Below are 27,105 nucleotides of genomic sequence, written 5' to 3'. Positions count from 1 at the left end.
CATTGGAATGGTCTTTTTTTCTTTATGTGCCCAATGCTGCATTAGCATCTTTTTTTAGAGGAGATCCTTTACTGAGTCATAGGCATTGTTGTCTTCACTAATAATGGACGTGTCAAGCTACGATGAAGTGGAAACAAAAGAGTAGTGAGACCAAGTCTCACAGGCCAGTAAAGTTCTGAAGACTCATGTATTTTAAGTCCTAGCCCCCATTAGAAATAAAGTTTTCAGCTTTGTCAACATGTACATAAGATCCTTTTAATGTGTTACAATACATATCATGAGCGAAACCATATTTTCAGAGTATCAGCTATGTTCTCAGAAAAGCGAGATCAGACAGCCCATTATATCCATGCAGAGAAAAAAAAGGAGAAACATATTTGAACTACAGGCGGTTTGGTTTATTTTTCATCTGTGAAAATAACAATGAAATGAGAATTGAGTACAAGCCATGAGGAGAAATTAGCTGGGAGCTAGCAGGGACTAGCGGCTACACCGGAAGGAAACAGGACAAGGAAGCAGGTGCTAGCTGGTTGGACTGTGCCTAGGTCAGTGAGCATGCTATCCACATGGACAGGGGTCAGCAAGCTGGTGGTTGCTGGACACTGGGACTCTGCCCTGGACCAAACACGCCCAGAGGAAGGCTAGAGGCTCTACCCATTTGCTCGGCCAGGGGAGCGGCTTCTGGTCCCCGGCTAACTTCTTCTTGTAGCTTGCGCTAGCTTCTTATTTCATATTGGATAGATTTAATGGCCATTTTAAGGCCATGAGTGTTTGTTTGTGTTTTTGTTTGTTTGTTTTTTTTTTCTTTCTGGCAAAAACTTCCCTTTGGAGGTTTTCCAGACACGTCCCACTGGGAGGAGGCCCCTGGGCAGACCCAGGACTCGTTGGAGGGATTTATATGTCCCTTCTAGCATGGGAATGCTTCAGGATCCCCCAAGAGGAGCTGGAGAGTGTTGCTGGGGAGAAGGATGTCTGATTTTCTCTCCTGGACCTGTTGCCCCCACAACCCGACCTCGGATAAGTGGATGAAAATGGATGAATGGATGGATGGATGGAAGGACAAGAGAGTTTTTAGGGGGATTTTTAGGGGGATAGTAGGACTTGCGTCACATGGAGATTTTTGAATATCCGCTCTACGACTTGTTCCTCTTCAAAGACTCTAGACTGACTTTGGCTTGATATTCATAATGCTGTAGCTGATTTATTAGTTTCAATCAAACAAGGTTCTTTATCTGTTGCAGCTTCTGAAATGTTTTTACTGAGCCACAATCCTGTGACGTGACACTCTGAGTCAGAGCTGACTAAAGAGAGGGTAGCAAAAGAACAGCTCAGTCTGACCAAATAACCTGATTTCCTGCATTAGATCTACTCAAATGTCTCCCCTCAGTTCCACCATATCCACCACAGCCCATCTAGACAAAACAGACTCCTGTTGGCATGGTAACCGTGTAGGACTGTTTAATTTCACTTGACAAGTATTGCTAACAAAGACAAAACATAGAAATGCTTAAGAGAGTGCACCTCTTAAGCTGCAACCGTGGCAATCCCTTTTGTAGAATTATATGTCCATTGTTTATGATTGTGTTTTTAACAAATATGTTCAAACAGTGGCAACTAAACTCTCATTATGGCAGAAGACTGCATATGAGAGTTTAGTTAACATTGCTTATAAGCAAACTGTGATTTATTTTCAGACTCTAAAACATGAAGAGCAGGAACGCCCCCCTGAAGTCTCCTGATGTCTATCTGTTACTGCGCCTTTGACCATGTCTGCACTGACAGGACTGCCAGTGATTACAACAGAAATTATGCAAATCTCCCATAGCGCTTGTCAGCAGTTCTTCTTTGCTGGGGCAGAGCACAGCAAGCTGGATTTTGAGTTAAATTCATTTCCTTCATTAGAAATTTTTGTGTTGCCCCCTGTGCAGATAAATAAACGCATCTCTCCCGCAGATATATCAACAAAGGCACAGAGTTGTAGCTGTGTCTAATTTTGGATTCTATTGGCAGGAAACTAACACTGGCTGCATTTTCACCTCTGTCTGAACACGTTCAGTCTCCACATATCAGGGAGCCATCTTTAAGTGTAATGTTTACTCTGTTGGCGATTCGGTGACTGCCCCAGGTCAAACGCTGCTGTGGTATTTTGCCCTGCAGGCTGTTTTGCAGCTTTGCAGTTCTATCAAGCAGGGCTGCACCTCAAGGAAGAGGTAGAGGAGGATGGAGGGAGGTGGACAAGAGGGACCAGCCTGAAACAGGAGGTGACTGTTGACATTCACCTGTGCGCCCTGTTACGAAAGGAACAAGTTGTGTGTGAGGGGGAATTATCCAGGGGCTAGAGCTAGAGACTGAGGGGAGTGCATGATTGTGGTTACTACGGATACAGCATGCTGCCCTGTTAAAAAGGGAGGGGCTTGGAGGAAGGTCATGCAGCTCAGGTACGACCAGCTAAATCACTCTGAAGTGAGAGGTCCCTGGTGACATTGGGGTTGAGGAAATGTAGCTGTTTAGGTTGCTCAGGAGGAACATAGATTGTTTCTCAGAATGAGACCCTGCTCATGCCATGGCTTATAGCACACCCTCTGGGCTGTAAATCCCTTTGATACGCTACATAAAAGAGGATACAAGATGTAGAAAGAGATGAGGAGGCAAGAGCACAAGATAAGATTTCTTTTTTGTGAGTTGTACGCTTTGAAAGCATTTCCCCGAGGGGATGGGGTCACCTGCGTCCGTGTTCACTGCATGAGAGGAGACCCATGGAATGCCAGTTTAACTCTCCCTCAACTGTCATCCAGGCTCAATTCTCCAGCTCAGTCCATGATGTCTGTATCCGATGATGTCTTGGAAACATCCTGCCAAGTTTAAGCTGTTCAGAGAAAGGAAATGATGCAACATAAATTCCAAGGCGAAGATGTTCTGTCTCTCTTCCTCCCACCCATGGACACTCACATAAACACACACACGCGCGCAAACACACACTGCAGGATGAAAATCAATCGCCTTTCAAGAGTGAGTCGATGCAGAAACAAATAGCAAACAAAGCTGATACTGTAAGATCACCACTGGATCCTCAGTCACGGTGGCTCTAATGAAAAGAAACTGTGTTTAAGCACGCTGTAGCTCTTTGTCGTCTATATAAAATGATCCTCAGGCCAATAGAAGGACCAGCCGGATCAAAACAACACAGGCTTGTGTATCTGAAAGGTCACAAAGTCTCTCATCATGACGGCATATGCATTAAACAAACATTTATGGCCAGCATTAGAAGTTCTTGATTAGCGTGACTCAGACTTTTTAACCAACTTCCTCCTCAGCACTGACTTTGCTGCTCCCCATTAACTGTAAGGGCACTTAGTGGGCATCCACATTCATCTTGGCCAGGAAGCTTCCCTCCCCCTTAGGTTCAAAGTGCTGATCATTTTACACTGGAGGGTGACATGATGGAAAGCTGCACAAAACAGACTTCATTAGGAAAGCCAGCCCCCAACGTAATGCAATTATCATTTTTATTATGAACATGCATCATCACCACCCCCCTCATTAGCATTATTCTAGGGTCATTCTCTGAATGAATATGTAGGGTCAGAGTTTTTGCTTCTTCCCACAAATCTGTTCATGGTACAGGAATTTGATGATATTCAATTTACTGAAGGGTCTTAGTTTAGTGCTGACTAAAATATTGTCAGTCTTCTGAATAAATGACAGAACAAGTAAAGCCTGCAAATGTTTCTTCAGTGTAAACAACATGTGTTTTTTGGCTTTGCAAGTACTCCACAGTTCCTTCTCAGTACTTTTATGCCTGAAATACTGAATTCATAAGAGCTGGTGCAGGAAGTTAAGTGTCTGGCCACATGTGCTGCAGGTCTTTTATGCTGACAGTGCCATTCTGGAAGGCTTTTTATGATTAAGCTTGATCTTGGTAAAGTGCTGCCTGTCCTGCCCTGAATGCCGTCAGTCACTGCTCCACACACCTTTGGGCAACATTTATGTAGCTGTGGGATGTATGCCAGGAAGCTCCCACAGCTGTTGTCATGTAGAGCCAAAGGGCTAGATCTAGATTTTAGTTCAGAGTTACTTGCAACAGGATGGCAAGAGGATATTGACTGTTGATGTGTTGTTAGTTGAGAATGTGAAATGATGAGCCTCTGATGAGTCAGAATGGATAAGAGGGAGAGTGGATCTTGAATGCAGTTCTTGTGGGATTCTGAGAATTGCTGCACAGGGTCATTTAGGTGTTCTTTGTTTGCATTCACAAAAAAAAAGCAAGTTAGGACATAATCAATCTGGAGTCACCTGCGCTCAAAGATGGCGGTTGCCCGCACATTGACAATCCCAAACCATCCTTCTCTCCTCCAACTACCTTTCCCCGAAATGTTGCTAAGGATTCCAATTTTTTATCTCGTTAATAAGTGACTGGAAAGGAGAAAAAAAGTCAAACATGTTGTCTCTTTAAATCAAGCTGCAGTGTTGATGTGCCCTCAAGCTGAAATGGTAAGAACCATTTCCACCTCTGCGGCAGGGAGTCGGACCAAATAGGCGCACTAGAGCGCTTTAAACGTGAGACTCGTTCCCTTGGTCACTTGTCATCTATGGTCGCCTCCACTCCTGAAGAGAAAAGCAATTTAACAGTGTTTTTAACAAGAGTTAGTCTTTTTTTTTCGAGCGAGAATTTGAGAAATACTATTTAATCTTGTTTTATTTTCCTTTCCCTTTTCTGTTCCATCCGCAGAACTCCGTGGCAGTCGCCTCAATCCATTTACCGCTGGCTGGTACGCCTATCTCCTCCTCTGCGTTACAATCTGTTGATAACTCCACTTGCAGGCTGCAGTTTATTGTGTTTCGCAATGGGAAACTCTTTCCTTGCACGGGGAATTCGTCAAATCTCGCAGATGATGGGAAGCGTAGGAGCGTTTCGACACCAGTTGCTTTCACCAAATTAGGTAAGAGGAAATCCAATTTTATCATCATGCGTGTGATGTCATGTACTGTGTTACCGACACGGAATGCATGCTGCATCAGTTGGTTCTGCGCAACATGTTGACACATGCATCTATACGTGTTTCTAAATGAAATCAGAACTCTGCTGATGTGAGTCTTTTGTTTGTATTAAATAAAGCTCAACGCACCTCAGCGCTGTCTGAAAGGGCAGGTTCAGGTTTTATTTGAGATCAAAGTTAACTGCAACACTTCACGCAACAGCCCGCCAGCTCCTGTTACTGTCGGACTCTTGGGTTCGCGTGTATGCAGGAGTTTGTGCGCACATGCCTTTTGGTGCCAGAGCACTCTTAGACTTTCCACTTGGTTTCCTTTACTGAATGTGTTGCTTCTCTTGCAGATGGGTGCAGCCGCGGGAGCGCCGTTCACTCCGTCACTATAGCTCTCAGGCACTTCGCACTGGGTGTAGACCCCACCGCAGCCTATTGGGATTTTGACCTACTGGATGGACACGGTGGCTGGAGGGCAGAGGGCTGCCACATAACTGGCTCCGGGGGCAACACGACCACTATTCATTGTACCCACCATAATAACTTTGCTGTGCTAATGGTGAGTAGTTTGCTGTGTGGTACCAATGTCATTGATGTTGCCTTGACCCCACATAACGTGTCTCCCACTGCTTAGGGCCTATTACGGATCAAATGCACCTTTTCTCACCATGGAATAGACGGAGTCACGTGTTTAAGAGGCACATCATGCAGGGACCTTTAAAAGCTTCCTTTATTGTTGCTCCCCAGCTGAGGGAAAGGATTGTCAAATGCGCTATGGGGATTCATTGGCTTTGGAATATGCGCTACGCTAGATTCCCCCTATATCCTGGAAAAGAGAAGTTGCTTGCGTTTTCTAGTCTGCCGCCCTTTTCCAAAAAGCAGCACAGCAGCTGAAATAGAAGCGATGCTCAGGAGAAGGAGCGCCCTGTCAGGAGCTATTCGCCTCCAAGCGCAAAGGCTGTGCTAATTGGTTGCAGCCATCGCCGAGCAAAAATGCTGGACTGCAAAGCTTAGCGTCGTTCATCTGCGTCTCTCAAGTTGGTCTCGACGTCGCCGAGATGCCTTCTTCTGACGATGTCCCCGTGTTCAAATTGATTTCACGAGGATAATACCAAAAGCGCAATGGCATCGCATCGCCCAGTCGCTCCTTAGAGCTGCTGCGCCTGGTCCGCTTTTTTTGGATGAAAAGAAATCCTCCGGATGTTTACCGAAGAGTGGGATTCGTTAGACTGGGAGGTCAGTTCTCAGTGGAGCATGAAAAGTGTTGTGCTTGAGATGTCGGTGCTTTCCGAGTTGCCTTGTTTTTCTCTGTGTATTTCATGAAGCCGCTGTCCAGTTCCGTTGATTGTGGAAATAAGCTGGCTCGGAAGAAAAGCCGCATAGGATTGGGAAAGAGTGGGGCAAAGCAGCATATGATGAAGGCATGGGGTGCTCAGGGGGGAGAGTGGGGCGTCTGTGGAGAATACTAAGCTGCTGTCAGATGGAGAGCAGATATCACATTGTCATTGTGCATGTTTTTTCAGTCAAACACGGGCTTGGGTAGGCGCGCCGTCATTGGGCACCTTGTGACAGCCAGAATTAAGCTAAAAAAATTATTTTTGTCAAATTTCCTGGTAGCAGATTAATGATTTGAACTTCAAGACACGTCCGACAACTAGAGGGTTGTCATAGCGATGGTGGAGAGCTGTGACGAGAATGTCCACATCATGGTTTTGTGTGAGCGTTTGCGCCGGGTATTGCGCGTCTGCTAATGCAGTCACCACACCCGCCTGGTCTCTGCAGTGCCCGAAAAAAGGACCCTTATTTACAGAGTTGTGACATCATTCTTCTGTTAGCCTTATATTGAATATACAATATGACAACAGTGATCTGTGTAGCTCAGGGAGGCTTCTGTGAGTACTGAACCTGTTGCATAATCTTTTCACGTCAAACTGAGAGGAACTGCCAATTACTGCCTGAGCACCAGTTGACCATTTACTGTAAGGTGCCTCCATCAGTGAAGATATCATTTAAAACCAATGAAGTGAAGGAAGTGGAATAATATTAAAGCCTCTGATTTGGTGTTTAGATGGAAAACGAGATTAACAAGTTGTATGACCAAAGTAAGACAAAGGTGATGTATGTCCCTAAACTGTGAAGTAATATTATACTAATTATATCAGTGCAGCTGTATATCATCTTGCCTCTAAGAAATACATTAAGTTAATCTTTCAGTTAGCTGTCTGCATTATAACCAATCTGTGATGACAGCTTTGAAAAAGAAAAATTATGGGACAACAATATTTTCAAAGTTACAAGTGGGGGATGGATGTTGGGAATTGCAGTATGACATTCCTGTTGATCTTTTCTATTCTATTTTTCAGAGACGAATGAGTGAGTGTCTATGTATTTGTGTAGATGATTGGTCTACATATGGTATCACAGAGCATGAACTAATTGTCACTGATTCTTGTAAAACAAAACAAAACAAAACAAAAAAACATTGAATTAGAACAATTTTGACTTGGTTTAGAAGGAATTACATGGCAGGAAATCTCCCTCCCCTGGTTTTGTAATCAGAATGCTAAATAACTGACTCTGGACAGGATGTGTGGAGAGAAATTCAACAGCAGCAACATTTGTTTTTTCTTGGTCATTATTAATTCCCATATTATAGACTCTAAGTTTGTAGCTGTATAAATGCATCATTTTGCCTTTCTTGCCTCAGAAAGCAGGTCAGATACTCACTTGTTACTCTGATACAAATTATACAGATTGAAAAGCAGCTTGCCTCTATTTTGCACAGAGCTGATCTTGTAGCTGTTGGAAAGCAGTCGTTCCAGGTTTCAGCACCAGGGACAGTTCCCGATCATTTCTCCGTCTCCCTCCTTCTGTAGCGCTTTCTCCTCCCCCCCATCTGCCTCCTGCAGGCCTGTGTCTGTCTGAAGGGAGGGCTGACTCACACTTTACAGCAATGCAGCCTCATCATCTGTCTTCATCACAGTGACGAGCCTCAACCCCACACCCCGAACACTTTTGAACCCCCTGCGAAAGACAACCGTCCCCTCTGCAACCTCACATTGTGTCGGAGGTAGCTCGTTTGATTTATTTATTAAAGTATTTACTGAGGTGTTAATGTCGATGAAGGAGTTCCTGCATTTGTCTTCTGCAACGTTCCAGACTGTTTAATATGCAGAAGCAGACCTTTAGAGCGAAAGACACACATGGTGTGGGTGGCTGGCTTTTGTAAGTATCCAATCATAACCATGGCCCCCAGGCCATGGCCCAATAAAAGGGGAGCTGTTCTGAGATGTGTTTCTATACACTGTACTGAATATAAATAATATGTGAAGTAACATGGATTCCTCTGGGAAATAGGTGGATCCTCTTGTAATGGTTCTTTATCACAGATTCGGCCAAACGGAGTGACCTATTGGGTCTCATACAGTGAGTGTATAATGGCTAATGAAGGCAAGTTTGAATGCTTTTGATGAAACGCTGAAGGTGAAGGGGAAGGAATAAGGAAAGAGGAGTTAAAATAGTCCAGTGATTTCAGTATGTTTGCATCATTTACTCAAATAATGACTAAAGTGGACAACAAGGACAATACATTTGAATTAATGGCCAAGTAAAAGAGGCATTTCTAATTTCAATATGTCTGAAGTATGAAATGCAGAAGCAACTTTCTCTGCTAAGAAATGTCACTGTAGTTAATGCTGCTGACATGATAAAGTTAGTCTGTATGAAATAGTTTATGCTGATACTATTGTAGTTGAATCTTTAACAATATGATGGATTGTATTAGCTCATTTTGTGTTTTTATGAAAAATTCTATTTATGGAAACCCCCGTTAGATGGCCACAGAGATACAAGGACATGCGGCTGGAGGAGGGGTACAACCCTAAACAGCATGCCGGTCCGTTACAGGGTTACTATACAATTCACACTCATACTCACAAGTCAGCATGAGAGTGGCACTCACTATTGGTTGTTTATGAAAATGAAAAAAAACACATGTTAATACTTTGTAGGTATTCTGTAGGATCAAATGCATATTTTCTGTTGGGCACAAAGAGCACGCACATGCAGCTCACTTTTTTGGTTTTGTACACAGTGGAAGCCACTTACTTTCACTCATACATTGCAGTGGGATTTTGAGTTTAAATACTGTATGCTGCTGATTCACTATACGTATGTGACTGAAGTTTTAGGTTTACAAATATCACAGTTTACCAGTTGTTGAAAAAATTGGTCATCTAGCAAGATCCACATGGTCTTTATTGTTGCAGTTGTTTTTGAGGTTGACATCCTCTGTTGTTCCTGCCCTCACTGGTAAAGGCCAGCAGTCAGACATCCATCCCTGTGGCTTTCACCTCAGCTTCACAGCTTTCCATTTTTGAAACACTCGCATAAACAAAGTATATAATAAAAAGAGAAAATAGAGATTTACTATGATGATACCAAAAATGTTCTACATTCCTCAGTCTCTCACTGTATGCTTTCAGCAAGAGGATTCTCTATTTAAAAATAGCCTAAGAGGCCTGAACTCACCTGTCTCTGCTGCTGCACCTCCATCTTGAACCAAACCAGCCAAGATAGTACCCCGTCCTGATAAATTAGCTCTCATTGGCTAAGCCCTTTACAGTCTCATTACCGGCGTGAGATTCTTGCAGACTGGTGACGCTAACCACCAGGTCCTGTCTCACACAGAGAAACAATCTGTTTCTCTGTGTGTTCATTCATGCCATTCATTAAGATTCAAATATGCCCGTAATCACTATCATTCTGTCTTATATAATAAAATAGAAGAAATCAATCAGAAAAAGATGGATAGAAGGAATATCAATCATGAATATCAATCATAAAACTTCTGTGCCTGTTCAAAGAGAAACCAACTGACTGAAAACATATGACAAACAAAAAAAAAAGATGATTTAAAGTAAGTTCTGCAGACTTGAGTTACTCCATAACTCCAAAACAATATTTTGTTATGTCTAATCTCCTCTGTCTGTTTCTCAGCATATAATATTCTCAAAGTTGTGTGTCCTCATTAGTCCTTTGTCCGCATCTATGCTCAGGGCAGACATAATGAGGCAACGAGCCAGCTTTCACTGTTTCGCCCACGAGCAAACACCAGCTTCAGCATACTTAACTTTATCCTCATACTGTGGACTTCTCAAAGACGTTTTCATTCAAAAGAAGCTTTGGTGTGTATGGGTGTGTTTTAGGAGATGAAGGGATTGAAGGCGATAACAATGATGGCCTGTTTAGATATGTACGGTGTCTCACAGCCCTCTGTTGGCATTTTCTGTTGGTATGCATTGTAGTGGGAGGGGAAGATAGAGTAAGTGATGACAGTCTGTGATATCAGCAGAGGCGGGATTTTGCTTTTCAGTTGTCTTGGATGACAGTGGCTTAAACAAGGTTTGTGATAGAGGAACGGGGCACCATGTAATATACACCACATTGCCTCTGGAGAGTCATTTGAACACACACAAAAGCCTTTGAAAAACATCTTACACACATAAAGGATGTGTTAAGAATTTGTCGGTCCGAAGGAAAACTATCTATAATTGCAAAGATCTGCAAAGAAGATTGTTTTGTAAATTATGGATTTTGCTGCTAAATTAGTGGAATACTGATAGTAAAAGGCAATTTTAGCTCAAAGATATAGTTTTGTATTTTGAATCGTACTTCATGGAATGGAAACATGCTTATTCACCTTCTTGCGAAAAGTTAAAGGGATGTTTAGTTTTGAAGTGGGGTTCTTTAAAGTACTTATGACGAGTTAGTGTCTTGAATTGAATTGAATTTGCTTACAATAGACAGCAGTCAGAGCGCTTTGTTTGGAGAAGCAGGGTGGAGTTCTGATAGATGAGACAAGCTAATAGCTCCTCAGAACACGGCCAAAAAGAGATGGTTTTCGCCCTCTAAAACAACCTCAACCTCAAAAATGTCATAATGATATAAGTGAACACTATGTTTATTGATTTGTACACAATGTATTGTTGTTTACTTTGTTACTATTTTCTCAACTTGAAGAACGTCCTTGTTGCTACGGATCATTGCATGCTCAGGGGCTGCTGGACGTATTATGCCACCGATCAGCTGTGACTGAAAATTCAGTTAAATCCCAAAACACAGTTAAAAAGAGTGAAAAGTTTTTATATCTCTGCAAAAGTAATTCCCGGCAGTAAGCTTTGCAACAAGTTTGACACCACTCCTGATGAAGGATTCTTTTCCCATTCACTGCGAATGCAATGATGTGAATCAACACAGATTTTTTTTGGTTGAGTAAATAGTGACAAAGTACATGAATGTTGTAAAAGTGACATGGTGTAAACAGCCACAATACAGCATTTACTCAAACTGCTATGGACTTTTTTTTAGATTTAAAATGTATTATATTATGACAGTTTACTTTTCTGTGGTTGGATTCTGAGTAACTGTAAACTTAGCTTTCCAGTCAGAAATGTCCCCTTATTCTCCAAACTGAGAGCGCTCTGACTGTCTACCGACTGTTATTTTTTTTACAGATTAATATGGGGTATAATATGTTAAATATTGAGATCTTTACTGCTGTTATTGAAGGATTTTGTTATTTGTTAACGTATAAAACCAGCTGTTTCAACCTGTTTCCACTTTTTTCCAGTCTTCAAGCTAGGCTAAGCTAACCCTCTGCTACTGTCTCAATAATTGGACAGATATGTGGTAGCAATCAGTCGTCTTATACAACTCTGAGCATGACAGCTGGTTTGCATATTTCCCAAAGTCATTCCCTTAAAGAGAATTTAGATACAGCTTTATGGTTATTGTTAAAACCACAATGGTGTCTGCATACTAAAAATATGATTTTCTAAAAACATAACATGCCACAAATGTAACTGAAAGTACCTCTTAGTTTGGCAGAATGTCAGGAATGCATAATGTGTCTTCGTGTTGCTGTGATGCTGTGTCATATTTATGCAGCTTAAGCTAATCCTTGGAGCAAATGCTAACCATTTGTAGCCCACTAAGCAACGGGTACCTTTCACTACCTCCCTTGTACTTGCCCCAAATGGAGCAGATGACAGACGAACGCTAATCCACATGAGTAGGCAGTCATACAGCTGCCTAACCATTAGATGACTTAACCAGTTACGCCGATGCTAAGCTTTTGGCCTTTGCTGTGTGAACTTGCCACACATAAGTTGAGGTTTGGCTTTGGTTGATATTTAATGAATGCTCACATGTTCCATTTGAAAGCATTTACTTAAATTTGATGTTAGCCACGGCCACTTTAACACATGGTGTGTGTGTGCACTTTATCCACAACATCACTGCAGTCTGTCTTTGTTACTATAGCTCTGATTTAACCTCACAGTGTTTGCTGACTACAGAGTGCAGATTTGCTTTGGTGTGAAAGAGGAACAGGGCCTAGCTCATGTAGCTCTCAGAGCAGATTGCTGTCGGCCAATATCCTGACATGCGATGCAGATTGTTTTCTCCCTGACTAATGAGTTCAGAGCCCACTGACTCCTGTTTATCTCAGACATCAACAGTTTTGCTCTGACATTGCTGGAATAAGCCTCTGCCAACAGTTGGCTCCTTTTTCCTGATGCTCTGCCTTGGACGCTCTACTTTGAATGCTGTGTGTATTCCGTCTTTTATCATGGATACAAATTGCATTGCTTTAACCAATTGTGGTTTAAATTATGTATGCTCCTCAGCTAAGAGTATGAAGGATAATAATAATAATGCTGCTAGCAGCAGAAGGAAATGTTGCACTTGATGTGTGTGTGTGTTTCTGAATGCGTCCAGAAAGTTAATGGGTAATTTGGTGGTCTCACAGTTTTGATGTTGTTTATAAGCATTCACAGATTAATTGGCAGCCCAAACTCCGCTAAGGTTTGATATACAGTCATGTCGCTTGTTTGAAATGTAAAACAGTCCTTGCTGAAGAGTGGTCTTGATAAAAGTAGTTGCATTTTAATATTATTTCCAAGTTGATGATTTTGGCACATATTCTCTCAAATAATTCAACATAAACAATCAAATATGATTGAAATTTGTATTGTTTTTTTTCTTTTTATGGCATTACTGTGTGGACTTGCATACATCAGCCGCTCAGTCTATGATTAGTCACAAATGATTAAAATGAAAAGCAACGCTTGTCCTTTTACATATGACAGAGGCCATCTGACATACATGATTCATCTCCTAGAACAGTGTTGGTACACACAGTCTTGGCCAAACAGTCATCACACTAAGAAAAGAAAAGGAACTGTTCAGATCACAACATGGCATTTGATCTGAAACTGCTCATGTCCACTGCCTCGCTCCCTCCCTTTTCGCCAGCTGTTCCCCAGTCAATGGTGCGACCCTCTCTGAACCCCAGAGACTGCTGGAAATGAGGGCATGCTGTGTAAACAGCCTCCCAATCGTCATCTCCATCTCTGTCCTTCTCTTTGCCGTCCTTTGCCTCTGTTTGAGTTTCTGTCGCTGTCTTCCAATAGTGTTTCCGTGTTTGTGCACTTCATTTAACCGAACTGAACAACACAATGCTGAGCAGTCGAGACAAACACACTAAGAGCTCTTTTTTAAAAAAATTTTTATATTTCAATATGTAAAAGCGATTCAGCCCTATGGCTGGCTAACTGTTTGCATGACCAATTCTGTGTCAGCCAAGACAGCAGCTCTTAGAGTTGCACACATCCTTCTTCTCCCTGCCGCCAAGCTGTGATTAGCAAGTGTATATCCACTAAAACAGAAAAGGCAAATGACTAAAGATTAGTCATGTTCATAATAGATGTGAAAATTACACTCTTGCCACTAGTTGTTTCATGATATCCATGTCCTGACACATTTGACCTTGTGTTCTTATCTATTTAGGAAAGTTCATTCCTCTCAGTGTTCGAGCATACAGCCACGTCCTGCAGTTTCACCTGAGGTGTGGAGCTGCCGCTGCTGGCTGCAAGACTTTTAATTAGGGAGCAGCAGTTGATGCGATGTGGTCCTCTGTGCATTCCTTGGAGAAAGATAAGGACGGCAGAAAATGAGACTTATGTCATTTGAAGAGGGGAATGATAACATGTCAGGCAAACGCATGAATCTTTTGGCAAGGTCTAATGAAAACCCTTCAAATTATTAGTCATACATCTCATAATTTAGATTTTTTAAAAATGTTTTACCAAAAATATTAAGGCATATCCTTAAAGCTTTAATTTGAGTGTATTCCCATCCAAATCGGAGGAAGGATTTTTTTAAGGGGCTGAAAGTAGGTTTGAAAGCTGTGGACTGTTCTTTGGTTATTTCTTCATTAATAACGCAAGACGAGTTCATTCAAGTGTGGCATTTGCATTTAGAAGTGACATTCTGAGAAAAAAAGATTCCACTGGTAGGCTTGGATGTGCAAAGAAAACCACAGTGGTAAGAGTAGAGCACTCTCCAGGAGGCAGACATCATTAACCAAGTCCTCTCTAAAGAGAAAACGTCAAAAGAGCAAATACAGAGGATTCACCTCAGGGTGTAAGTCATTCACAATCCTCAAAAACCAGATTAACCTGTACCAGAATGCCAGGAAGAAAAAGAGCATAGTGAAAGTTTAGAAGCATCATCTGTAAAAACACATGGAGGCAATCTAATGGTATGAGCATGCCAGGGGTAACTGAGTGTATTACAGAAGACAGACACAGCCGGTTTATTCCGAAGTGTATATAGATACACTGACAGCTCAGATTCATCCAAATGCAGCAAAGCTGATTGGAAGGTGCTTCACAGTGCAGATGGTCAATGATCCAAAACACACTGAGAAAGCAACACGAGTCTGGAATATTCTGCTGTGGCGGGGTCAATTAGAGTAGCAGCGCTTCACCTCCTGTTGACAAAACTAAAGGCAGAAAGAAACACAAACTAAGAGCTGAAGTAAAGTCTGACTGAGCACCACAAAGGAGGGAAAAATCTTGGTATTGTCAGTTGGTTACACACTTTAGTTTAGATAGTCCATACCAGCAAATGATTCTTGATTCCTGCTTGTGGTTTTGTTCATTTGTCCAACTACATCGTAGCCATGAAAATACAGCATTGTAAAAGAAATGAGTAAATCATCCAGTTTGGATGTGAATAGCCTCAAATTAGGGCTGAGTCTGCACATTAAGTCTTCAATCATTATATAATCGCTATATGTCGTGTATATTTTTAATATATAGCTTCAAACTGTGTCGGTGTGTGGACCTAACAGTAGATAGATACTTCCACACATTAAAGTTTCCTCTGGCTACAGAGCTGCCGAGGATTTTGGATTAGATCCAGCTTTACAAGTTGTTTGTAATTTTCCATTTTTTCATTTCCAATCATGAATCACCACCTGTCACAAAGACCTCCTGCTGATATGTGGGACAGACAGTTCCACAGATAGAGCAATCAGTCGTGCATTTTTGCTCTCTGACAGGACATATTAAGAAAGGCTGAGAGCCAAACACAGAGAACAGCCTTAAAGGACAAGGCTGGTGACATTCAGCACTTCCCCTTTTGTCTGCAAACATTGTAACGCTCTGCTCTGCTCAGGAGAGGATTTCATCATTCATCAATGATACTGTAGCATTAGATCTGGACTGTAACTGAGCCCATGACAAAGGTTAGATGAGTGAAAGTACAAAAGTCAGCTGAAGTCAAAAAATGATTGTGCAGCCCAGTCTCATCATGCAAATGCAATGTGCTGCATCGTTGATCTCAGGCACAGAGGCTGCCGCGCAATGTGCTAAAGAATAGTGAATATCAATCAGAGGGTGTGGTAAATTTACTCCTGGCTATTCACACCACTGATCTCAATGTTCTAATACAGCTGTGTCACAGTGACACTTGACGGTACGCACTAAACAAATGGAGAATGGCTTCTACAGGCAATCGTATTATTGTGTGATGGTGCAGAGCAGCTCTAGCTGCACCAACTGGCAGGTGTTGAGGATTTTTATCTCACTTCTGCAATGATGATATAACACTAATGATATAATATTTCATGTCATAAATGGTCAGTCGCACTTAAAATGTGAGACAAAAGCATTTGCATCGATGCATTGACCACACAGAGTCCTAACGGGCGAGGCCTATATGTGCCATGTTCAGCGGGGTTACTTTGTAGCAGAACATATGTACCTTTAATATGTATGCAGAGAATAAATGAAGGAGTTGCTTTTAACAGAAGAAAACGGCAACAAGTACCTCTGGTATCACTTATACATATTTACACATTCGTTTCCCTGCTGCAGTCACAGTGGACGTTGTTTGCTGTGCATTTTGTCTGAGCATTTCAAGAAGACTTTGGTATAATGATGTTCGAAACACTCTTTCCAGCAAATCCAGCAATTTGCCTTGTGCTGCTTCAATTGAATGAACCTCCAGCCTGTGTGGATCTCCCCCCTCCCATCGCACAGATGTGGAAAGCATTTTTCAAGATCAGCAGCTGAAGTGCGGCTTGCCGTGGTCATCGCACATTCATAAAAATCTGGCCCATCAGAGAGGGATTTAAAGGTTCAATATCAAAGAACCAGGTAAAACTCCACAGGATATCCTCAGCACAAGAGGGGAAATAAAATAAAATCGAACAGCATAATCATACTCTGATAAAAGTGGTCCGTTTCTTCAAATTTTCATATGACATGTAATGAAAGCAGTGAAGTGACTTTAATCAAATAAGTGTGGGACTGCACCAGTATGAGTCCAAGATTCCAGCTGGGTGGGCTCAGCAGGTAATTAGGATAATTCACATGATAGTTAAAACAAAGATTGAGATTTTCCGTGATGCAGCAGAGTGCAACAATGTTTACTTGACGGATGAAAATACGTCTGTACGATTGTTTCAGATGGAAACCATTTCCCATCTGGTTTATGTGTAGTGTGTTTTGAGATTGTCAGAGTGGATGAGGACACGTGTGAGAGACTATCTATGAATTCTACTGCCTTTGTAAAACTGTGTTTCAGCCTCAGAGCTCACTCAAAAATCCCTTCTCCGGAATCTTATTTCCAGCGGGTGAGCGATGCGCTCTGGTATCAAAGGTGAAAGCTAATCTGGACACTTGAAATTTCCTCCTCATTCACTGTCCTGACACTTTGCCTTTGCCTTACAAATGGCCCTAAGGAGATGCAAACATGTAAATTGCCAGCAGCAGAGATTGAGCGTTCACTTAGGTCTAAATGGCACAGATAGCACAACTGTCAGATGGTAAAATGGAACCGGGCTGAGATCACCACAAGCAATCTGTAATCAGAAATGGAGGAAAATTGCATCGCGGTAGTGGGATGCAAGGAGTGGGAAAGAGACCGAGGGAGAGATTGAGTCAGACATACAGTCCCTTCCTAGGCTGAAGGGCTAATGATTTACTTATTTGTCCTCCTCCCTCCATCTGTCTCAGTGGTTTTTGTCCACATAATGCCATCATTCTTCATCTCCTTATTTCTCCCATAACTGTTTTTCAGTGTTGCCCCTGCTGCAAGCGTTTTTTCTTTAAGATGCATATTCTTCACGCATTCATTCTTTCCACAGCTGACTGCATTCATTCTCTCCCTTCTCTCTCAGCGCGTCTGTCTCAGGGGTCTAAAAGCTGCCACAGTTAAAGCACACGCCATCAATTGTCCAGCAATCGTGGCTTTGTTACTTCCCAGCAGGGCTGAACAGCATCGTGACAAGGTCATTCATTTTTATAAGGCATTTATTTTTACTTTTCAGGGAGTCACCTGCAAATTTTCATGTCATTCCAAAAAGCTGTGATAACAATGTGGTTTCCATGGTGAAGGCAATAGAATCATCAAGTGCCCAGCATTACATGGTTGCTTTTTATGTAGTGAGCCGGTGTTCAAAAGGGCAGTTAGAGGTTTATAGTTGAGACACAGAGAGAGCGCATGAAAATGGTGGATAGTAACAAATGTGTGTGTGTGTGAGAGAGAGAGAGAGGGAGGGATTGAGAGAGAGCGAGAGAGAGAGACCTTTGTAAACGCCGTGGCTGCGCACTGCTGAGACAAACCTAAGCTTATTTACCAGCTGAGATCTCTACAGCCAGCATTGTGTTAGAGTGGCTGCATGCAGGGTCGGGTTGACAGTGCATCTTTAAGTGTTAACAGAGCACAGTCTGCAGTGTCCTGCTCCTTTTTCCTCCATCGTCAAAAGAGAAAAACTATTGTTTTCGTTCAACGTCTCAACCTCACAAGGGAACAAGGCGTGGACCGGTGTAACGAACGCTCACACTCGGTGCGCTGAACAGCGATGCCATCTCTGGGAGCTGAGAGCAGGGCTTGAGCAGTGTGTATAAGGGAGGCCTAAGTGTTTACGGCAAGCGCGCATGCTCACATTTGCTCCAACGTGAGCTTTTATATTTGCGCCTGTGGCTCCGAGCGTATGTGCAAGCGCATACGTGTGAGCCAACACAGCCCCATCCATTCAGTATTCTGTAGTGTGTAGCAACTAGGAGAGATGAGTCACCCCTCAGACAACACCTGCCTGCCCTCACTCTCATCTACACTTGCACCAAAACGATGAGAAAGAAGGTTAGTCTCATCCCATTCTCTTGATTCAACATTTCAAAGCAATTTTTTCTCCGATTCATTTTTATCGATTTATGCACTCAGAGGATAGAGGGTTTTCTCTCAAAGAAAAAATCTCCACACGAAACTAACTTCAGATTCCTGTGACTGCTGCCACCTTAGACTCGACTCCAGGTTGGATAATGTCAGGTTAGAAAATATCAGGATTCTCAAAGACATTTTAGACATTTTACAAGCAAAGAGCAATATTTCAGACCTTTCAGTTCTCTTTTTAGTAATGTGGCTTCTGCAGGCTGGTAACACCACTATAACTGACTAAAGGATTGTGGCTGTGTCAAATTTCCATTTAACAAATGTACACAGTCTTTACCAACTGTCATAGTGTATTATTTTGAGTGTATTGAAACTTGTATAAGTGGATTTCTGTTGGTGGTTCACAATATCCTGTCTTTTACGGTTAGCTTCACTTGTTGGTGCTCTACACTGATATAGTCTCCGTCAAGTTGGGTTGTATTAAGTCCTTACAATTAGTCTGTGTTTTAGGGCTCTTCTACATCAGACTGAGATGTAAGACTGAGATGTTCTCCTGCTCGCATTACCTGAAGGTAGCTCATGAAGACGACACAAAGATGATTTGTCAGGATGTTTAATCTACGCCTGCACAAGAAGACATGGCTTGCCAGTGTAGAATGCGAGTAGCCTCTCCCTACAACATGCAGGAGTTTGACCCTCTAACCCTGCTCACATCAAAGTCGGCCATCTTGGTTTGTAAGAAACTGCTCCCATGTCCAGACATGTCCCTGTCAAAAGTGAGACAGGAAGAGACCAGAAACCTCCACAGTTTGCCATGTCGGTGGGTCTTTCCTTTGTAACCCGATTTTATCTTCCCTCAATGAATATCAGTATGTTATTTGGTGGCGTGTTTATAGCTGGAGGTTTAGCTGCTTGTGTTAGTCACACTTAAATAATCTATTATAGCTGAGCAGCTAATAGTAGTTGCTTACTTGACCACAAGACATATTCATCTTACAGGCTGAAAACAGGAAACAGGCTGACACAGAAGAACACACAAGCTTTTCAGTCATAAAAATGTAATGTTTAGCTGGTCAAAACTTGTTTTTATTATTATTGAATTGAGGTGGCCAAAACAAGGATGGAAACCATGTGCAAGTAGGCATAAATTAAAGCTTTGACACAAAAGGTTTCTTCAGAACGTTTGTTTGTAGAATTTCCAAGAGCCAAACAAATTGTCTTCATTTAAAAGAACGCAAATGTCCAATTTTTTTTACATTTTCGTTGGTATTTTGGGAGTAGACCTGTAGAAATATGAGTCACATCTGATCAGCTGGCCACCGCACATGAAGTAACACAGGTGTTCTGTGGTTGAATAAATAATGCTGAAAAATGTGCTTTTCTGGTGTCCCCATTTTGAGTGGCTCAGTAGCTTTGCTCCTCTGTCGGAATACCTCCCCAGTTCACTCTGGCTCCTATTCTGACAGCAGTCAAAATTTTGTTTGGTCAATCAGAAGGTTTCCTGACAAGCTAAAGCTAAAAGCTACTCAGAAGCAGGCCACCAGAAGAGCAAAACTTTCCCCATCGAGAACAGCTCACATTTCAGAAGTTTTTAGCTGTTTGAGCGAGGGCTGCATTGTGGATTTTTACACCCCTGCGGAAGACACTTATTTACTTTTTCTCTACACTTTCTTAACTGTAGAATGTTTATTTAGCAACACAGTCTGAACTGCATTCCAAAATGGTCCTGGTTACAACACCTTGTGACAACATGGGACGTCTTAGGTGGACCCATGAGGTGTGGTGATGAGTTGAGATTCTGCCAAACCGCAATTAAAGAGCCCTGATCGTAACATCATGGAGTCAACCTGAGATAATATGCAGTGGTAGGGGACACTGAGACAGTCTAAATATGTGGTCAGTTTTCCTGATATGCTCCAAGATGTACAACTTACAGCACCACCCGTTACACTGTAGAACTGTCAGCAAGTGAACACTTTTTATTCAGGTTACTGTACTTTTAATTAAATTGATTGATAAACAAAACATGTTTAGTGTCTGAAACATTTATGCCTTCGGTTTTTAATTTTCTTTCCTGATTTTCTCACTGTACCACAAGCTTTCATTTCTTGTATGAACTTGAGAGTAGCTTGGAGAGTCCTGAGAGTATTCCACTTTTCTTTTATTTACATTCATTCAGCGGTAGTCTTTCTGCTCACTGGAGCAACGAGCTTCGATGTCACCCGAGTATTTTAGCTCAATTTAGCTCATACCCAAATATATCTACTGATGCAGAAAGCGTGACCTGTTTGAAGTGTGTTCCACGATTTGAATTAAGCACTTGATTGATATCTGTAAAGAGTATAGAGGCTTTTGAGAAGAGCATTTAAATCGTCATATGCGAGCATCATTCAGCCAGTGGTCAGATGTGGTCGCTGCCACTAATGTGTTTAACTGTATGTGAAATCGGGTGTCATGCTCACGGTTTCCTGGATAGATAAAAGCTACCCACAGAAAAAAAGATATGAATTATTCCAGTGTTAGCATTATGATAAATAACAGTCTTCTTCCTGTTTTCACATTTGCTCGTATTGATTAATGCTGTATGTAGCAGACTTCATAGTATTCATGTCTCTTTGTTCCGGCTGTCGAAGGGAGGTTTGCTCATAGTGAATTATGAGCTTGGACTCTGTTTGCAAGGTTAAGCAGTGCAAAAGGCTCATCCATTTGATAGTCATGCTTTAAATATCTGCACAGAGCAGCGATTACAATAACTTCTCTATCGGAATTTGAAAGGCCTTAAGCCAAATACAACACTTCTAATCTGGAGCCCTTGAGAAATGAATGCTAATGAAACAATGCTCCCCTGATGTTTGAAGAGATAAATGCAGCACGACTCATATATGTGTGTGAATCAAATTACAGTCCTCATCGAGTGGGGCTTCATCTTTTATTCTGAGCCTCAAGTTTTTCATCAACCCATAATACTTGTTGATTTGATGGATGTGTACATGGGTTTGTTTGAGCCATGTGTACCTCCACCGCTGAGCAATCACCGGGTGAGGCGCTGATTATGAGCATGACCGTATCTCAAAAGCACGAGCTAAGTGACAGTCACAAGCTACCGCTGAAACACTGATGACCCGTGGTAATGGTGCTTGACCATTTTTTTTTGGACCATTGTAAAATCCAGATCTTATCCCCCCCCACACACACACACACACACACTCCTGTTTGCCACTATGTAGGGGCAAGCCGGAGTAGGTTTGATTTGCACGCTCGCTCCAGTTGTGCATTGGCACAGCCACTAAATGATGATAAAATACACTGCTGGATGGGAGCTCTTAGCCCGCAGGCTGTTCACTAGAGGATTTTCATTTTGTTTTGCTCTCACTCCCTTCCTCTTCCCTCTTTCCCACGCTGTTTGTGCATTCTTGCGTAGACCAGTGTCATTACAGCAGGGAAAGAGGAATATTTGCAAGGACAAATATCACAGACTGGTTTACAGATTATGCAGTTTCAACAGCATTAATTAAAAACAAAACGCAATAAATGTACAAGAATCTGGAAATTACTTGCTTGTGGATTCTTCAGTTGTGCAGTTCATCATCATGACCAATCACCACTTTGAAACAAGTCATAGAGCCCGTTCGTGCTCACTGACCTGCAGTGTACTTGTCCCATTTTATTTTGCGAGCCTGAGACATTGCTTCCCAGTGCCTGAATGCGATTATGGATCAAGTTTAATTGGCTCTGGTAATCTTATTTTGGCATGGGCACCGAGGATCCTGGATTAAAATTGTAACTACAATACAAATAGGGGATCAAAGACCAGTTTAGCTGCTGAAGCTTGAGGACAACGTAGGCATGTTTAGACAAAGCATGCCTGCGTTAATCCAGAATAGGCTAAACTACACTGCCCTGAGTGGTAATATATTGCCTGCATGTAGGGCTGGTCACATTACATTGTCGCTCAGACACAGTAATAAAGTGGCCACAGTGCTGTGATGTAATATAATGGCAATAATGATAATAACTGAAGTGAGGGAGCCACATTTGTTGCTGGCTGCTGCTGTGCCTCCCTGACAGTCTGCTAGTGGTTTCTGCAAGAAAGAGTACAGCAGGGAAGAGATGTTCGGATCACGCTGCGGGCTACGCCAATAGCCTATCAGTCATCATGACAGCCAGGTCAACAAGGGAACTGCAACTTCAGTCTGTATCTGTTGCACAGCACAGACAAATCTACACATAACCTGAGCATAGATCATAGAAAACTTGGGACAGATATACAGAGATGTCTACTTTTTAGTTCATAATGTTAGGAGGATATCAGCAGAGGTGGCAAGTTATCCCACTTGTGTTTAGCATAAATATATATACAATATGTATATATTTATCCCACTCGGGCCTTCACTTCTGAACGTGTTCCTGCAGTTTGCCTCACATCACCCCAGGAGTATGAATACTATTTCTGAGAGCCATATGAACAATTTGTTCAGAGCGGCTTGTAGTCTGCCTCAGCGTTTACTTCTGGGCTGTTCCATCTGCTGAAAGCGACAGTCTCCCTTCACCCCTCTTTCTTTCTTTCCCACTATTTTATTTCCACAGCTCTACATGCTGTGAGGCATTTTTTAACTTGTATTTGTCCAGGTAAGGATTCTGCTGGGCATTGATGTTCCATTCTAGCATTTCCCCTTTTTTGCTTTCATTCTAAACTACTTTATGCTCCCCTATAAAACAGCAGTTCTTTTCTTGTTGGTGAGTGAGCTGCTGTTTAAAGGTCTCGCAGGTCTATTTCACCTCCACTGCAGGAGCTGAAGAAGGATTTTTATTCAGTCTCTCTCAGGCTCTCTCTCGATAATTTTGTGCTGAATTCTGGGCAGATTTTGTTTCACTGTCACATCATATCTCAGATAACTGTAACCCTCAGCACAGTAAAATGCACAGTCGAATTGAGCTATGATTAGAACTTGACTTGGTCAGTTTATTGGTCCAGACTCTCCTTGTTTCAGCGTACATGCATGCGAGAGAAATCGAGTTATTGAATAGTTAGAAAAAAAAAGAAAAATCAGGATTTTATTAGAGCAGAGCAACAGCCTGATTGCAAAAAAACTGAACTAAGAATGTGAAAATTGCAAAGGCCCAGTGTTTGTTTTTGTGGATTCCAGGCTTATGTAGAAACATGGCAAACTATGAGGAAGAGGACCCGCAAATTTGTATGCAATTCTTCATGAATGAAAAATTAATATTATGTTCCATAATCTTTATGCCAGTTCACCTTCACAAATGCTGTAAATATCTCCTGTATCAGTAACTTCACATCGCAGCCCAGTGTGTGTTGCTGGTTCAGAAGGACTGTACTGGTTTTATAGAACCTCTGTAACACCTGATTTTAAGCCCCTCTGGGAAGTAGGTAGTCTGTCTTTGTTCAACAAGGAACGGTACATTCTGCACTTAGCGGGGCTTTTAAGTTTTAAATCAGTATCCAATTTCTAAAGCACAAATTATAAATCTACCTTTGAGAAAAATATCCCAAATTAAGCCATCGTGTTTGCTAAAACTGCGTGTTTTTTGACTGTGGCGTTCATGGACATTACTAAGTCCCGAGGATGGTTTATGTTGCCTTAAATATATCTTTGAATAACTAAATATGGTAAATTCACTTTCATTGCAAAGTCCATGTGTTTCTTTCATACTTCTTTTTCTTTTTTTGAAAAGCAGTTTAGCACACAGCTGTGGGCTGGGAGCTTTGGTTGTTGGCTTAAGTAACAGTTAAAGACTTAGAGGGTGAGACAGTGACATTCTCAACCAACAGCACAAGCCCCGTGATAATGATAATGTGTCCCATGAGACTGTTTGACATCCCCTCTCACACCTAAAGCCATTTAACTGGCGCCGCTGTCACTCACCATGTTATGCTTAGCTTCACATTTAACTCCTCAATGCTTTTGGGCTCACGTTTGTTTTTATGCAGCAGGGATGGTGATGGCAGTTTCCAAGGAAACCATTTTGTCTTTGCCCTTTAGTGAAGTCAATATTTGTGTGGGTTCTTTTTCACGGTGTAAACTATGAAGTGCTATTTGAGTATATACACTGTCATACTGGCTACAAAGCTTCGATTCAGCAGGGATATCTGATACAATAGGTTATTATATCTTAAGCAACATCACTTTACTTTTCCTTCCTGAGTAATACCCCTGTAAATAACTGCTGAGTTATTTGAAACTGATTACTCTTGGGATGTGTTTTCACCAAAAACGATACCCTCTTTTATTCTTTATTTCCTTCCATCCTTCCATCATTCCTTGTGCTTTTTTCCCCGTCCTCTAACTGTCGGAAGCTGAATTTCCATTGTCGATTTTTATTCGCATTTAGCTTTTCAAATGACAGATTTGCTTCACTGGTGAATGGAAACCTGGCCAGTGTGCTCAAAGTGATTGTTCGTGTCTTTGTTCGGTTTTAGCTGCAGACTTCTCTCCAGCTTTCTTGCCTTTTTTTAAATTAAGCACTACTTGTTCCTCAGAGAACAAAATTGCTCGTTATTGATATTTCAATCTCAGCAAGATAGCTGTGTGTTTGTGTTACCTCTCTCAATGTCAAACTCACTCAATTATCAGCTGAGTCTAAACTTGCCCTCAGCTTTATGGTATGTTATATTTAAGGTTTATGTTTTGGTTTTACATCCACTAGTTTCATCACTTTGATCATTAACAGTTTTTTTTTTTAAAGCTCTGATAAATCTACTGCACATTACACGCACCAAACAGCAGATGGAACAACTTAGCTCTTAGCTAGTGAACATTTTGTAGCATTCAGCAGCTGAAGATATCCATCTCTGACTGATTTAACAATAGCCTCTCACAACAAGTCGTTGCAGCCTTTATGACCTGGCAGGAACCTTGTTCATGCCCTTTGTCCCTCTCTATCTCTTTGTGTCTTGAGGCTGATTTGCTCTGGGTGCCTTGGTGGACCTCACAGTCAATGTTCCACTTAGTTACTTTTTCAAAGCCTGTCAGCCTTTGCACACCACATACGTCTAATAAAATAATAATGCTGGTAGATTTGCTGGTCAGAATTCTTTAATTTACATAGCAATTTAAACCAATCGTCCTTCAAACAGAGATCGACCAACCCTGGCTTCATTTTAGCGTTGAACTAGCCCATTTGTGTTAGTACATTAGGAGCATGCTGATTTTAATAGCCCTCGCCAGCTTATTACAGTAACAGAAAGTCTGTTGTTTAAAATACCTTGGGATCTTTTTAGATGACTGGTTTAATTAAAATTCAATTCAGTTTTATTTATGAAGCACCAAATGTTAAACATCATCTCAAGGCACAAAGACACAGGTCAGTTCAAGCCAATTCTAATCCAATTCATTGTAGTACAATCACAATCCAGTCAAGTGAATTAAAATCAACAGTCCAAATGTTCCCTTGCTAAGGAAACCAGCAGATTGCATCAAAACTCCCTTTTAACAGAAACAACTCTTAAAAAATCCAGAGAGCTAACTATTCAAACTTGTCAACATTTAAAGTGTACTTGAGTACACAAGAACATTAGCATTTTAATCTTGTTTCTACAGTCTACAATTCTCTGGTGTGTTAGAACAGCTGAAACATATTTATACAGGACATTCAGACCTAGTCTCAGTTTGGGATCACCAGTATTTTGTGTTGTTTTGATGGGCAAATTCAGACTGACTTAGATCTGCTGATATTTTCTAGCTAGATGCTACAGAGAACCTTCTGATCCCCTTATTCCAATTATTTTCTTTATACCTCAGCAAAGAGATTCAAACCAGATTTAAGAATGGAAAAAGTTGGAAAATATGGACTTTGCTATAAGTTACCTTTTCAACTTGAATATACATTTATTTATTTTCACTATTGTTTAAATCTCAGTACTACTGTAGGCTGCGGTGGCAGATACACTGTCAGAGTACACGCCTTGTCAGACCCACACTCTCTACATCCCTCCAGCGTCTTGTCTCCCAAACCTTCCATTTTAGCTCTTACTCCTACTTTACACCTGTGCTTCTAAATGCTCAGTTTCAGGTCACGACCCCTCACAGGTCCAGAACGGCTCATCGCCCGTCATATAAACATGGTGAGAGAATATCCCACTGGGCTACTCTCCCAGACAATGATAGAGCCAGACAGCGTGTGTGTGGATTGTGTGTGTGGATCACTCTCTCAGACACAAACTCACACTGAGCTGGCAGGGTTATGGAGATAAGGTGCGCTTTATTTAGCAACGTCAACATGATGAAGCCTAAATCGTGGCATCACTGTTGGCTCTGCACCTGCCTGTGCCACAGAGCGAGCGTGGTCGGGTGCATGAGGAGCAAATATACTGATTTTTGGAAAGATTCCTTTCATCTCTGCTCACAGCATTGTGATAAATTTAAGTATTAACGTAGAGTTACAAGTTGTGGCTGTCACAATGTGGGGTATGCTACAGAATCTGAGGAAGTTTTTCTTATTGACTTCATGTACAATAGATTATAAAGACAGTCAACTCCGATGTTGGTAATGAGCATCTGTTAGCAAAATGAATTTTAGCGGCATAAAAAGTAGCTTAATCCTGTTTTCTTTTTTTATTTGCCTGCCCTCT

At 41.7% G+C, this 27,105-nt stretch overlaps 1 protein-coding gene across 1 annotated transcript in view; it reads left to right on the top strand.

The window, feature by feature from the left end:
• The window catches only part of LOC140313362 (adhesion G protein-coupled receptor A3), a 156,467-nt gene that overhangs the window by 95,954 nt on the left and 33,408 nt on the right, over positions 1 to 27,105 (top strand). Inside the window, exons 13-14 of the mRNA XM_072391437.1 lie at positions 4,730 to 4,940; positions 5,336 to 5,544. Coding sequence (XP_072247538.1) covers positions 4,730 to 4,940; positions 5,336 to 5,544 — 420 coding nt within the window. The remainder of the gene's footprint in view (positions 1 to 4,729; positions 4,941 to 5,335; positions 5,545 to 27,105) is intronic.

Source organism: Leuresthes tenuis, unplaced genomic scaffold, assembly GCF_036924035.1.
Source record: "Leuresthes tenuis unplaced genomic scaffold, fLeuTen1.0.hap1 SCAF_8, whole genome shotgun sequence".
NCBI lineage: Eukaryota > Metazoa > Chordata > Actinopteri > Atheriniformes > Atherinopsidae > Leuresthes > Leuresthes tenuis.
The sequence above is the reverse complement of the archived record's forward strand: the minus strand, read 5'-3'. Positions and strand labels throughout refer to the sequence as shown.